The sequence below is a fragment of the Microchirus variegatus genome, assembly GCF_963457635.1.
Source record: "Microchirus variegatus genome assembly, chromosome: 12".
NCBI lineage: Eukaryota > Metazoa > Chordata > Actinopteri > Pleuronectiformes > Soleidae > Microchirus > Microchirus variegatus.
This window is the reverse complement of record NC_139813.1, coordinates 5,868,178-5,884,054: the sequence shown is the minus strand read 5'-3', so window position 1 is coordinate 5,884,054 and position 15,877 is coordinate 5,868,178. Positions and strand designations below refer to the sequence as shown.

The window sequence follows — 15,877 nt, the reverse complement described above, 5'->3', positions numbered from 1 at the left end:
TATGTCAGGAGACATTTTCCTCAGGGGTTAATGGTCTGAATCACTAGTTTAAGGTCTAGAAAATAGACGATAAAGCACAGCACATAATGAGTGAACACCACTGATCGTAAGCTAACCTATTTCTCACCCTAACACCAAGTCTTATTATTAGCAGTAGTAGTAGTAGTAGTATTATTATTTTTTGAGCCTTAACCCACAATTCAAATCTTAGTCCTAAGAAATTATGTTCTGCCTGACCAGGTTTTTGGTCTCCATGAGGACTACTGGTCCTGACAAGACACTCACACACACATTCATGTACAGCACTCTTAGTGAGGACACTGCAATTTCGTTGCAGCCCTACTCTCAATCACTCACTAGTCAGTCACTCTTTATTAGGGATGCACCGATTGTGAAATTCTGGGCCAATGTTTAAAATAAAAACTTGGCCGATGGCTTATACCGATGCCGATGTTTTTTCTTTTTGTTATTTATTTCGTGAGGACACTCATGGATATGATGCGTTCAGTGGACCTTAACCCAAACCTTAGCCATTACAACTTAAGGCCTCACCCTAACTCTTAAAACAAGTTGTTTTTTTTCTTCTATTAACAACAGCTTGCCAACGTCTTGTTCGTCAAAAATCAAAATGCCCTCACAAAGATATCGGTCTGAATTAAAATGGGTCCTCACTTTCAGCCATAAACACACAAACAGAGACACACCACCACCCCACGTACAGCTGACCGTGTTGAGTTCATGTGTCTGATGATTGTTTTTTTTTTACAGTGCATAGTCATTGTCCAGAGGAACAAAGATGAGGAGCTTTGTCCGGGGTTTGCTTGATTATGGAGGACAAATGAGTCCTGACTGCGAAGTGTCACAGCTCGCTCCTTTTTTAACTCATGCCTCCTCTTCCTCCTCCACCACCGTGTTTTTGTCTTTCCTCATCATCTTCCTGGAGCTGTGACTCTCAGCTCATTCAACATCTATCAAGGGCAGAATTGGCTGCAAACGGAGCATCGACTCAGCGGCATTGTTGTGTTGCCGGGACAACCACTTCTGCTGATAGAAGTATTTGTTTCTCCGTGTGTGTGTGTGTGTGTGCAGTGTCTCTGTTATAGGCCAACTTTAAGGACAAATGTGAGACTAAAGACAAATTATTTGGACATGGCTTTTTCAAATGGGGACAAAACTGTGTCCCCTTTGGTTCGTGATTAATTTAGTCGTCTAATACTAATTGATTAATTGTTGCAAGCCTGCACTCTCAGTAGACTCTCACTAAATAAACATGATCTATTTTGATAATCAATTTGTCAATTTGAGTTTTTTTAATTATTAAAGGGACACTGTGTAGTATTTATGGGTTTATATAACCCAAAATCCACTTTTGTATACATATTATGTGCTCCTGCATTGTCTAGTCGCTGTATAATAGTTTTTGTTTCATTTTCGTAGTGTTTCAAAAAGTCATGTAAAATAACATGGTCGCGGGCCGCGGTTGCATAGCCACTGTTAGAAGCGAGACGCCATGTTTCTACCGGAGCCTGTAAGGACAAACGTGAGAGAACAAATCAAGCGTCTCTTTACTTGTAGCGGAAGTCCCGCCTCCTCTCTCTCCGCTTCGTCTGCTACGGCTGTGGTAGCTCCGCCCTCTCCCTCGCCTCACGAACCTCATCTGCTGACACGGAGAAAGACAACGAGGACGACATTTGACCGGCTGAGGATACCGTATCGCTCAGGGAAGGGAGGGGGTGAGCAGAGGAGCAGTTCTTTGTTGTAAATTTCAGCCTCTCCTCTAGATGGCACTATAAACTACTTACTTCACCTTTAAATGAAGTTTTCAGATGATTCATTCATTTTCTTGTAACAAAGAAATCATTTAAACTGACACATTTTGGTTCATGGATAAAACCACACAGATCAACATTTTCTGACAGTTTCCAGACCTAAGAACTAATAAATTTTTATATACTAATTAGTATTAGTATGAAAGTATGACATTTCGTTGCAGCCCTACTCTCAATCACTCACTAGTCAGTCACTTTTGATTTTTCTGTTCAAACTTCAAGAAAGTTCAAACGTATTACACCAGACCAATTCTAGTACAGAATATACAGCCTAGAAGCACATCAGACTGTCTTAAATAATTACCACGTGATACAACATATTGCTCTTTGAGTGCAGCTTGACTATGTTACCTTGCATTGATATCAGAACTGGGAATTGGGAGTGACATCACCTCAAAGTGGACCGTGCTCTAGTTGAGATGTCAGAAAATAAATTTGGACGCGAACGTATCCTGGGCTAGCCATTGTTACAGTCGATAACAACACGCTACACGTTTTTTTTACACAATATAGCAGCATATCTAAAAAAAGAATTTACTGTACTACTTGTACAAATGATTTACTGTTAAAGGTGCCATATGTAAGAATGTGGCCAAAAACGGTTACTACATTCTAATTCAAAATACCGAGGTCTGTTGGGTTTCGTTTTCTGACGCAACTGGCAACCCGTGGTTGCTCGGCAGCTGAGACTCTACTGACTGCAATGATTGGTAGACGTCGGTAGGTGGCGCCACATGCCAAAACATGATTTCAAAACATAAACATGATTTGCAGTCTGCAAAAGATTTATTTTTAATGCAAATATTTTGTCTGTACTGTTGTTGTTGGTGAGTTCAGTTTGTTATATGAACATTATTCCTGAGTCTCTGTGACATATTAGGAGGATTTTATGGCCAGTTAGCTTTAGATTTATTACATAATGCACCTTTAAACAAGGGTTATCATGTCACATAATATCCATGCAAACGTGATTTTTGAAAAAAAGTGACAGCGCCTTGTTATTCACTCATGCAACACATGTGTGGTCAGTGACTGATGCTTCAGAGCTGAAACTCTGCTCCAGCAGGAGACACTACACTACACACACACACACACAGAGAGACACACACACACAGGTTCATAGTGTGCCACCCTCCTGTACTAAGCAGCTGATGTCAGTCACAGGAGCACACCAAAGCCACAGGAAGGTGAGGGAATTTCACCTCACAAGCTCAACACACAAAGCTTCCTGTCAATCACACACACACACACACACACACACACACACACACACACACACACTGACAGCATCAGTGCTGTGGTCTCTGACCTTTCTAAGTGGACACATTGTTCCACCTTTAAACTTTAACAACCACATAAACACTTCACGTTACCTTCATAAGAACAAACATTGCATTCTTCTACTCTCAATAGAGAGTTAAAGTACAACTAGTCAATTCTAGCTGTTTTTGAAGTTTTTAAGTTTTACAAAGTTGGTTTCTCTATGTATATCGGACCAGAAAAACTAAAAAAAAAACTAAAAACTTTTTAAATCATTTTAGCCCAAACAACTAATCAATAATTCGAAAAAGTAATCAAAACATTAATCGATGACGAGGATAAGCACTGTTCAATAAAAACTACATTACAGTAGGATTTAAACAATTGTTTTTTATTTTTAAATTTTTTAGCTTCTTAAATGTGAAGATTTTCTGGTTTCTTTGCTGCCTTTAACAAATAAATAAATAAAACTGGATCATTTGAGAATGTCATAATTCTGAGGTTTTGGAAACACTGATCTGAAAATTGTCAACATTTTTCTGACATTTTATGGACCAAACATCTCAAAAACAATCGATAGTTTAATCGTTTTTGAAAATAATAATTCGTTGCAGCCCTGCCTGACAGCCATCACGCTAGAATCATACTACTTCTATTAGAAAACTATAAATATCAAGTGTGCGGTTTTGACAGGTAGGTCCAAGCTTGTGTGTGAAAAGTGAAAAGGCGTGTCAATGCGACGCAGCTGCTAATCCAACAACAGACCTTGACTACTTGATATTCTGTAAAACAAACATGAGAGAGGGAAATGGAAATGTGAAGCAAAGTTGGTGAAAACCAGTCTTTTATCATACATCACCACTTATACAGACATACAGTAAAAGGTCCAATAGCACTCAGTATGGATTTTAAATAGCTTTTAAAACAGCCGTTTCATTATTGATCGGTAGTTGTCAATCACCATCTTCACCAAGTGTGAACAATATCAGACTTGCTCCTTCTATAGGATCAATGAAACGGGCTCAGCTTTCAAATACTGCTGCTCATGTTCGAACAGAAGTGTCATATTCTGCCGCGATGCCGCTCTACACTGCACTTTCATTTCAGAGGAAATAGAGTGATAGTGTGGTAAATAATGAGCGTGGTAGGCAGTGAACACAAGCAAAATAGTCTTGCAACAATTTATCAATTATTAAAGGTGCCATATGTAAGAATGTGGCCAAAAACGGTTACTACATTAAAATTCAAAATACCGAGGTCTTTTAGGTTTCGTATTCTGACGTAACTGGCAACCCGTGATTGCTCGGCAGCTGAGACTCTAGTGACTGCAATGATTGGTAGATGGCGGTAGGTGGCGCCACATGCCAAAACATGATTTCAAAACATAAACATGATTTGCAGTCTGCAAAAAATTTTCTTTTAATGCAAATATTTTGTCTGTACTGTTGTTGTTGGTCAGTTCAGTTTGTTATATGAACATTATTCCCGAGTCTCTGTGAAATATTAGGAGGATTCTATGGCCAGTTGCTTTAGATTTATTACATAATGCACCTTTAAATGAATTAAATTATTGGTGCAATTTCATTTCAATTTCGTTTGGGGATCACGGATCGGTATTTTTACACAATTTTCTTCCATTAAATGGACAAAAACTGTTATTATTATTAAAAAAAAAAGAATCCACAGTTGGGGTAGACAGGCCATATTTTTGTTGATTATTACTTTATAATCTGTCAATTATTACAAATTATGTTTATTTTTGGATCTCATGCTGCCAAATCACTTACACTTCATTTTTAGTTTGTTTATTCATCACCTGTTTCATGTTTTTAATATTAATTTTAGACATGAGTTTTATTGAAAATAGAGTAGACAATTGCACTGCAATGCAGACATAAAATTTAGATTGTTGTTCAAAAACTCATTACTAAAGCTAACCTTTTTTATTATTATTATTTGTTATCGTATTTTATCAAATGGAGGGGGGAAAAAAATCAGCATTCATTGCGTATAAAACATATCGGTCAACCTTTAATCCCCAGATTAATCAATGATAAAAAACAAACATTTAGCCCTAGAAAATGACTCCAATACAACACTAATATGATGTGGAAAATAGTTAAGCTTGATGGAAAAACAGGGCAGAGTGATATGGCATCGTTTGCCTCTGCTGTCTTTCATCACCCGATATGATGAAAGACACTGAAACACTGAACATGACCTTCAGCGTGGTGCTAAGGAGAAATCAAATCAGCAATAATGTCAAATATTTGGGGAAAAAATGTGCTTCAAAGAGATTTGAGCAACAACATAGACGGAGATCTTCATTTACTTTCTGCTCTGTTCATATAATATTACAGGTTAAATCATCAGGGACATGTCAGGTTTGTTAAACAATGCATTCTGGGAAGAGAGAACAACAGCAAATGTTCTGTGTATGATAATGATGCAAAATCAATCACAAAATGACAAGGTATGACATACAAAATAAAAGACACTGCAATTATTTGACATGTCAAATATCAGAATTTTGACATTTGTGTTTCTCGTTAAAAGGGGACATTTTTACAGTTAAGGTTAAGGTTTTTCCATATGATGTAACTCTGGTATAGGACCTGTTATACAGTAATTATGCTCCATATAGTGGGCCATATGTTTGCTGGTTAAAAATGCATTGCAAGTGTGTTATATTTGCCATCTGCTTCAAAATAAGGCTAAACAATAGGACAGAAAAATACAATTGTAATAGGAATTTCCTTCTACTTCATCCCTTCTAATTGGTCCTTTTCATCTTCCTTTAAAATCTTATAAAGAAGAAAAACCGTGTTTTTTAAAAAAACGACCACATTTTGACCACAGCAAATTGATGCCAGAACAACTAATGCTACGGGGAAAGGTCTTTCAGAGCTGTATCTTGCCCCAAACGTGACCTGTGGTTAATTTTCTGTCTGAGTTGACCTTATATCTACAAACAGTTGGATGACAGACAGCTGCAAAATAAGACACAAGATGTCACAACACTTGACTTGACTTGACTTGACTTGACTTGACTTGGAATGAATTAGAAAAAGCAGAAGGAACAGAAATCCAAGCTGGCAAAAGCCTGCAAATCCCCCCACCCTCCTTTTTTTAGGAGTGAGACTGATGACGGTTTGGCAGAGAGAGAGAGAGAGAGAGACGCTGAGGAGGGAGGACAGAAGGAAGGAGATAAGGAGGGCAAGGGGCAGATGGTGGCGGGAAGCCAGTAGCAATTAAAAATCAACCCAAAATCTTCAAAAGGAGATGAGGTGAGCACAACAACTCTATTTTATCCCACTGATGTGCATTTAATGTTTATTATACAGTAAAGTGTTGGACGCATTCAAAATAGCAGGAGGAGAATATAAGGAAATACAGAGGCAATTGGCAATGGCTTTCAAAGAAAATGTGTTCAATAACCATGAAATTGACTCATTTTCAGAAGGAAATAGAGAGGGAAAAGGGACATTTCCAGATTTTTCCAGCTTATTATTCAATTGACTTTTGTGATATTACATTCATGCATCTATTTGTGTTGGTAAATTACAGCTCTGTGATCTATTGATTTATTTATCAGACCATTTATATGTATGTCATTCACTGTTTAGACCCAATAAAAGTCAAGACTTGAGCCAGTGACTGTCGTTTAATCAATGTTGATGACAAATGTATTCTCATTTCAATTTAGCCTCCGGCCGACCTCATTAAGACCTCATTTAGATGAGATAATATACAGTGACTGGCCCAAGTCCAGCTTGAACTCCACAGTAACTGGGGGGTGTTTGTCAGCACATACTATCCATCAGCCCCACTGCTGTAGTAGATAGATAACAAAGAAGAAAGAAAAAAAAAAGGTTCCGGGCTGGACATAGCCCCGGCCTTAGCTTCTGTCATCAATGGTGTGAACCTGCAGTGACTGGGAGGCAGGAGGCCTTTCAGCGACTGTCAAGGCTTGTTGCCATGACACTTCACAGCCCCCGTCCGTCACCCTGACGATGCAGCTTATCAAACTGAGATAAGCTGACATCAGTGCTACATGTGGCCCGACACAACACAGAGAAACACAAATGGAACACGGTATAAATAATTCTTATCCTCATGATTTAGGAATGTGCTCTAGCCCAATTTGACCTTAATGGTCAGGTAAAAACCATGTGCTGCTGGTCCTTAAAGGGATGATTCAGTGAGGTTGTATAAGGAACTATGGCTGAACGATTTATCGTTTTCTGATCAAAATTGCAATTTCAGACAAATCATCGTCAAAGCTCCATTTTTTTGCAGTGCTTTTAGCTAGCAGGGCATTCGGGCATCCTGTACTGAAAATAATAAGAAATTAGACGCCCTACTTTTAGGTAGAACGCTCCCCAAAAGACGCCCTATTTTTTCCTCCCGTTTCCCCCAGTAACTTCGCTCAATGTGATAAAAATTAGGCACAGGGTTTTTTCAAAGGCAATGCGCCCCCAAGTAATCGGCAAGCCAGGTGCCTGAACCCCAAATCACACTATCAAATACGTCATTATTACAGTTATATTGTTCTTGCCAATAAATATATTATATTTAGGGATGCACTGAAAATTCTGCGGCCAAAAGACTTTTATCACCGAAAACAAAACCAAAACAACAAAACCATTTTGTGATGACGCATGCAAAAACTGCAGCCAGCACATGCCTGTCTATTCCAGCTTAGAGTCTGTCCAAGATCAGTTTGGAACACCAAAGATGCAAGTACAATGTGGAACAGCAACTAATTAATGCTGGAAAGTCTCTTCGCGCAAAAGCGAAACTTGGCTGCATACAGCGCAGATTATGAACTCCCCGCGACATTCACTTCACACCACTCATTCACCACACTAGGATCAACTGGGATCCCCTGCACTTCATGGCGACTGTACTCGATTCTCCGCATTAAGATCATTATTTGGATGTGGGGGTAAAGCTAGAGAAATGATCCAGGCTGTGTTGGATACGGAGAGCCCACTTGGAGATGGAGGAGCGCACAGCGCAGGGGCTGTGCGCAGAAAAGAAAGGCCCGTCTGTCTGCACCAGATGAGGGGCACACTCTATAATATAATAAACTGTAATTGCAATGCCGTGACTTTAGTGAGGTAAGAACACACAGCCAAATCGAAATCGCAATATCTGCCAGAAAAATCGCAATTAGATCTTTTCTTAAAATCGTTCAGCCCTATGAGGAACTCTGACTGCCCAAGCTTAAGAACCTGAGACTCACACTTGCTTAAGAATGTTTTTGCCACTTTATCTCACTGTTCAATAGCCTTTTTGACTGGAAACTGAAGATTGTAGTCCACTCACTCTTCCCCACCAAAGTCCATAGAAAAACTGCACTTTATATCATGAGAATGCAGGAGCTGCTGGTCTACTACTCATCTAATAATTTTGTGTCTCTTTGGTAAAGCTGAACAAACACACATCAAACACTGAAGTCAAAAAATAAACACATTTGAACTGAACTTACTAATGGAGGCAGCAGTGGATCAACAACTCCATGTTGAAACTTCAGATTTCAGGCTGAAAAGGCTGTCTAACAGTACAGTAAAGCAGTGACCACATCCTTAAGATAGCAATGACTTGAGCTAATGCCAATTTGCACGATATTGGACTTTTTGCCAATATCCTATATGCCGATATGTAGTGTGGTACTGCGGTCATTTAGTCTCTTCTGTAGTGGAATTAACATAATTATGTCACAGCAGATGCCGATGAACATTTAAAAAAATACTTGGTGAGGGAGCAAGCATAGAAGTCAGCCAACTGCTTTAGTCATTAGTCATATCAGGGGATCTTGGCATGTTTGCTGGGTTTTAGAGCCGATAAGCATACCGATACCATGCCTATAATATTGTGCATCACTTATTTTTTATTATTACTTTTTTTCAATGAGCCATTGAAGCAGCTCAGTGGTAAAGTTGCGGGTTCAGTTTCACACTCCGCAAGTCTACATGTGATGTGTCCTTGGGACACTTAACCCCAGATTGCTCCTGTCAGCTGACAACTGCTGTGCCGACAGCGTGTGAATAAATAGGAAAGATGATCGAAAAATGAGGAAGAAACAGCAACACAATGTGTGTCATCTCCTTCTTGTGCTGACAGATCTATTGTCAGCTGAGCCGAGCAGAAAATTTGAATTTACTCTTAATGGTTAATGACCGTGAAAAGTTTACATGTGTTCGCTCAGCTGTTCCTTCATTAATACACTTCTGATGACAAGATGTTTAAAGAAAGTCTCGACACCATGTCTAGAGACTTTTTTTCCTCACCTCACAGTATGGCACACTGACACACTGACACAACTGTCCTGCATGAGTCGGCTCCAAACAGCTGAGGCACACCTGTTCCACCACTCAAAGACACACAATACATGCTCCCCCCTTCTGGACACTGCACCTCTCCCTTTAAAAAGCAGCAGGGAAAACAACCACAGCCGTCTGGAGAACAACAAGTCACTGTGTCTCTGCTTAGCTCAGCTGCCTTCAGTGGTGCAGAGGTGTTCTCCTTCAATACTGCTCCAGTTTCAGGAGAAATATGATCCAAAATATTGGTTTCCTGCAAGACTGATCTCCATAGACAACTTTTTGACTTTGATTTGTCACTATAATGTTAAAAAACTATGACCATCTTAATGGTGATATAAAAAAAATATATTTACATCAGTCCCCTGAAATCTTACTTTCACCGTGTTTTCCTCTTGGCTAAAGGATTGAGACTTTGGCAGAAAGACAGTATTTAAAACACTACAGAGACGTGCATTCACCTAACATCTACATGCAGGGATGCTTATGATGACGTGACACCACGTCTGACTGAGGAAATCTGGGAAGTTTTATTACTGCTGCATCTTTAGGACAGGGAGCAAACAGGAACAGATGGGGGAAAAAACATGGTCTCTTACCCCTTAAAAAAACTTTTGCTGGCAGAAAACGCAGTGTGAATGCTGAGTCATCACAAAGCTGCCTTTGATCGGCAGCATTCACATTGCTGATTCCCCATCATGTTAACTCATGTGCGTCCAGCATCGGTGCCCATTAATTTGCAATGGGGAAAATAGCAGAAAAGAGGTGAAAACGCAAAAATAGGGATGAAGTAATATCACTTTTTTTGTGTCCAATACCGATATCACAACATGAGTATTTTCCAGAAGCCGACATCAGACTGATACAGTCTTTTTGGAGCTTTTTGAAGAAATAACTAGCCCAAAACATGACTCAGCTGAAATGCTGTTTGACTTACACTCCTACAGTCCTACAGTGCACAGGGAGTACTGCGAGATAGAAGACTTTGGATTGTGATGGATGTAACATCTTTCAGATATTTGATCTGACCAATCTTACTGGCTCATCCCAAGTAAAAATATATCATCATACTGCTGATTTCCTTTCCTCACATGACCCCTGAGAGTGATTATGACAGACAGATTGATAATATCAGATGTAAAAGGTCAATTTACAACAACACAGGAAACAGTGTGACATCAATCTGGGGATACACATCTCCAAATGTGTGGCCCAGTTACTTGGGGCTAAAAGTTTTGGGATTTCCTGCTCCAAAACACAACTAAATCTGGCTAAATACAACTAATGGCACAATTCACATAAAGTGCAAAGAAGAAGAAGAGAAAGATGAAAAGTGTGTGGTTTCCACCCTGGGGCATGGACACAACATATGAATCTCTGAAACAAACAAAGCTATTGTTAACTGCAGTTTGGCCTACAGAGAGATTCCAACAGCTGGATTCAATTAGGGGCTTTTTTTTTGTTAAGGGGGGCTGGCCTGTCCACACTGCATGTCTCACTTCTTAACACATAAATACAGTGTTAGGTTATGAATGACAAAAAAAAAAAGGAAAATCAAACATCTACACAAGCTGTTCTTACATCTTAACTTTCAAGATCCAGAGGGAAATTTTGTGACCGAACCTGCCACGCTCCGTTAGCCCACGTCCAACAGATTCACGCTTTTTGCTTTATCAGCAACCTCGGGCATTTTTTTAACGGGTCGCATTCCTGAGGGGCATAGAAGTCGACAAGAACAGCTTCAAGCCTGCTGTCAAAACTGAACCAGGCCAGTTGTGGTGGACCTTGGGTGGTAACATGACAGTGTGTTGTGAGGCTGTCAAAGACTGTTAAAGCTCAAGTGCAACAATAGTTTTTACAGGGGATTTGGTGTCTTGAAAGAGAAAACAGTGGAGTAGATAATAGAGGGAAACTATAAATAGAAATAAAACTGCATCTCTAACTTGCTGTGTGTAAATGTGGTTGACACATAATAGTCAGTGCTGACTGTGCTGTGCATGTCCCCTGTACCAAGACATCAGTGAGGACAGGCAGGCATGCTCTTAGACTGCCATTAAGACCAAGAATATATTTTAGCCACTTAATAAAAGGAAGACCTAATAAATATATGTCAGCTTCATTTCATCATTAGGTGTATTTTTGGTTAGGCTGTCCAAACAATGACAGCTGCACAAATGTGTGTTAATGTGTGTGAGACAGCATCACACCAATGAAACCAAATCACCAGATAATCTAACGGTAAGTGCAGTGTGTGTGTGTGTGTGTGTGTGTGTGTGTGTGTGTGTGTGTGTGTGTGTGTGTGTGTGTGTGTGTGTGTGTGTGTGTGTGTGTCGGTTCAAGAACAACCTAAGCTCCATTCCGCAGTCCCAGGTACGTCCACGTTTCAGAACCTGTCTGTGAAGAGTAAAGTTGCCAACAACAGGCTAACGCACAGCAACACTGTGGTCCCTGAACGCCTCACTCCACCGTGTCCATGTCCACACAGAACACACTTCTCCAGCACTGCTGCATATTTTATACATTTGACAGCTTTTCTTACCTCATGACGCTGCTGTTGTCAGGCCGAGTGTTTCACAGGCGGTGGGTATTTAGCAGCTCACTTCTTCTGTACTTCTCAATAAAAGTTCGCCGCTCGGTTCAAGGCTACAGGCGACCAGATGAATGGGGGACTCCGTCCGTCCGTCCGTCCGTCTGACGAGGTTTCACAGTTTGCAGGCTATCCGGTGAAAGTACAAAAAAAGGTATAGAAAAATAAAATAAAATAAAATATGAGTTGAAAAGAGTGGAACAGTCGAATCCTACATGTTCCAGCAGCGTCGCGGCTCCGCGGACGGCGAAGAGTCACGTACAGCAGGAGGAGGAGGAGAGCGGGACTGTCGCGGCGTGTCTTTGGAGCACTGTGGGTGTCAGGGCTGTGCTGCGGCTCTGTGGCGGAGGCTGTGGCGGAGGCTGTGCCGCTCTCACACCGCGCCGCTGCCGCTGCCTCTGCCGCTACGCGTGCTGCGTTCACGAACGCACGGGAGGCTCCGACACTCCGGTGTCAAAAACAATTTAAATGCAGCAGCGGCCTATTAATGACAAAATTGAAATCATGAAATGAAAAGTGTTTTTATTCTAGTGTTTATTCTAATCATGATCAACTAAATAAACTGACGGAATGATGTGATTAGCCCTTTTTTATATATCATTGTTAATAGATTTACAGTAGTAACTATAGATTTAAAATCGAGTTTGTTGTCACTGATGTTCATACAAAACACTTTGGCTTTGTTTAAGACCTCATCTGTAATGGTAAAAGACAATAACAATGCAAAATAAAATGTAAAAAAACATTTTTCAAAGTCATTTGTTGTGTCCTTTGTTGTTGTTTACCTTTGAAGAACTAGCTATTTCTTTGTACACTTTGATGACAATAAAGTCATCGAATTGCTTTTATTTCAAATAAAAGGACAGAATTTTAGATAAAGGTGACTTTTATGTATAACATAATATAGAAACCAGGTGTAGAAATAAGGGTTTTTTGATTGGTTTTGCATGTAATGAGGTGTAGTTATGAAAGAATACTCCACACTTAATTTTCAAGATAAATTGACAGAATTATGCTATTAGACCTATTTGGTTAGCAATTAGTGCCCAATTTAATTTGTTTTATTTATTGTTTTTATGATTACACAAATAAATTGCCAGAGTGATGTTATTAGACCTATTTGAAGAGCATGGTGTAGGTAATAATATAGTTTACCAAATGAGTCAAAACGGCCAATTATGTTAGAAATTATTGCCTCAGGTTGTCATTATTAACTTATCATTCAAATATATCAACCAACATTTCACACCTTTAAATTCTGCAATTTATTGAATAGCATACAACCTATACAAAGTACAAGTATTGTGTTACTGCTGTTTTTTCTGTGGAGCCTCTTCGCGAGTTGATTATTTCCGACGAGCCATGAAGGCAGCAGTCCACGCAAAGTGTGGGACGGAGCACGTACAGGTTTCCATTGGCAACCAAGTTGGATCTCTCTGTGCATGTGATGTGAGCCGGCGAGCAGAGAAGCTGCTGACATTACAGAGCTGAGAGGCAGCAGCTTTCATTTACTCCTCATGCTACACATCATATATCATATATATTAACTATACAATCATGCTTTTGTACATCCAAACATTAAATACAAAACATCTGATGAACTGTGATGGGAGTTTTATGTGAAAAGTCTGAATTAAGATTAAGTTTTTTTATGAAAATCTGCAAAATAAAGCTGCTTTTTCTTATAATTTAAGACGTGTGCTAAAAAGTTATCCACATGTCAAAATGTTTGTAAAAAAGATGTTCTTGAACGCACCACCTAAGATACTCTGAAATGAAACATCATATTTCAAGCACCATTCAATAAATCTTTACAGAATAAGCATCTGAAATAAAGTAAAAACAGGTCAACCATAATTTATAATAAATAACTAAGTAATTAATAAGAAAAAATAAATAAACAATAAGAAATCTATACAATTACCACAACAGAAACAACATCAACATCATTGGCTTTAATAGTGTTATGTATCTGTAAAGTAATGTTCTTCAAACGTGAAGAAAACGTGAATGTGAGCATACTTTAATCAACCACAATGTAACATAATGTAATTATATGTATATTTTATGGAAATAAACAATAATGATAATAATTCTGCACATTACCTTGTCAATTAAGGAAAAACTGTCTGTGCACAACTGATGTTTGTACACAATTCAATCAATGTGTTGTCTTATGTTTTCTACTGCCTGTTTCTGACTCCCTCCGTGTTTTCAGGTTTTTAAACTTCTAATCCAACCTTGTTTTGTTTTTTTAAATAATATCATAGTCCAGCAGGGGCATTTTCCATACCTTCCATATTTTATCGATTTTTCTCTCAATGAGTAAAGTGACATGAAAATGACAGGTGAGTCCTGACTGACCTTAAAAATGAACAACAGCTGGAGCCACAGCTCTGGTCAGGACCACTGAGTGTTGAAGACAGTGATGCACAGTAACATGATAGTCTGCTTGTTTTTGCAGACTCACTGCCTCAAATTGCTCCTGGAGGAAATAATAAAGTGTTGGGATTTAATTAAATTAAAGTTGTGGGTGTGTTAACGCATACACTGACTCTTTATCTATGCATGCATGTATGTATTGTTGCTGATGTGGGTTCTGAAATAGCCGCACTGTCGTGCACTTGTGTGACTGAGCTGTGACTGACTCAGATAATGATTAATGGGCCACGGGTGAAACACCCACTCCTCACCTGCTCTGTTACTGTGACATCAGCTGTGTTTGTGCACAGTATTCCTCTGCGTACACTGACTGCACTGACTTCCACTCATTTCATTTGGACAGCCTAAACATACCGTTATCCCTAACCTTAACTTTAGCCCTTAACTTAACCAGTTCCTCAGAAATTAGGTTCTGCCTCATTTAGGACCAGATTTTGGTCTCCACCACCCCCTTACCCTAACCTTAACCATCATAACTAAATGCCTAACCCTAACACTAACCCTGAAAACACCATTCAATGTTGTGGGCCTCAGACTAAATGTCCTCCCAAACATAGGTTTGTACGTTTATTGGACCTCACTATATATATAGTGCAAATATAAATACAAGTACAAGTTCCATACTGTGCAAACGCTGCTCTCTTGAGTCTATTAAGCTCTTAATTAGTCAACCATAACCACCCATGTGCTTTGTCTGCCATCTAGTGGATAACATATGGAATTACAGCTGTAGCCACTGATCATGAGCTTCCAAAACCTGTCTATTTTCTATATATATATACATTCCAAATAAATAACTAATTCCACCTACAGGGCCGGATGCATGCTGACGGGCCAGTTTTGCTAACCACTTGCCTAAACTTTGTGATCTTAGCAGCCAGAGAAATGCTCACATATTAACGTACCAGAAAAGAAAACGTGTTTTCACATAAAGGTATTACTTTAGGACCTAAAACCTGAAGGAAAGGTATCGATTCTGTCAGAGTAAATATTCAATTCTAAAACTGCAATAAAAGGTCAGATTGAGTCAGATAATAGACGTGACGTGCTATTTTTGTGTTTTTATATTTGTTTTGGAGATTCAGTCATTTTTAATATTGGCCACTAGATGGTGACATGTAAGAATTAATCGTCAAAAACAGCACAGGGAAACGCCTGGAACTTTTTCAAAATAAAGCTTGGCCGGAGTTAGAAAGGCTCTGACGAGAGGCTAGGTGAATATGTAGCGCTTTTTGTTTTGTTTATGTTTTATTATAATTAATTAATGTATATGTTGATGAATCCTTTGTTATTTGTTGTCCCAGAGGACGAAAGAAACATAGGATAGTATATTTGTTTGAAAGGCTAACCCGGAAGTACTTCATCACCACGCTCTCTTCACTGTGATTGGCTGTGATCGTGCTGATGATGATGTGGTGTTCACTGTTCTG

General features: G+C 39.3%; 1 protein-coding gene across 1 annotated transcript in view; it reads right to left on the bottom strand.

The window, feature by feature from the left end:
- Positions 1 to 11,987, bottom strand: part of enah (ENAH actin regulator) — a 179,097-nt gene extending 167,110 nt beyond the window's left edge. Inside the window, exon 1 of the mRNA XM_083898366.1 lies at positions 11,958 to 11,987. Coding sequence (XP_083754492.1) covers positions 11,958 to 11,962 — 5 coding nt within the window. The 5' untranslated portion in view covers positions 11,963 to 11,987. The remainder of the gene's footprint in view (positions 1 to 11,957) is intronic.
- Between the last annotated feature and the right edge of the window lie 3,890 nt (positions 11,988 to 15,877).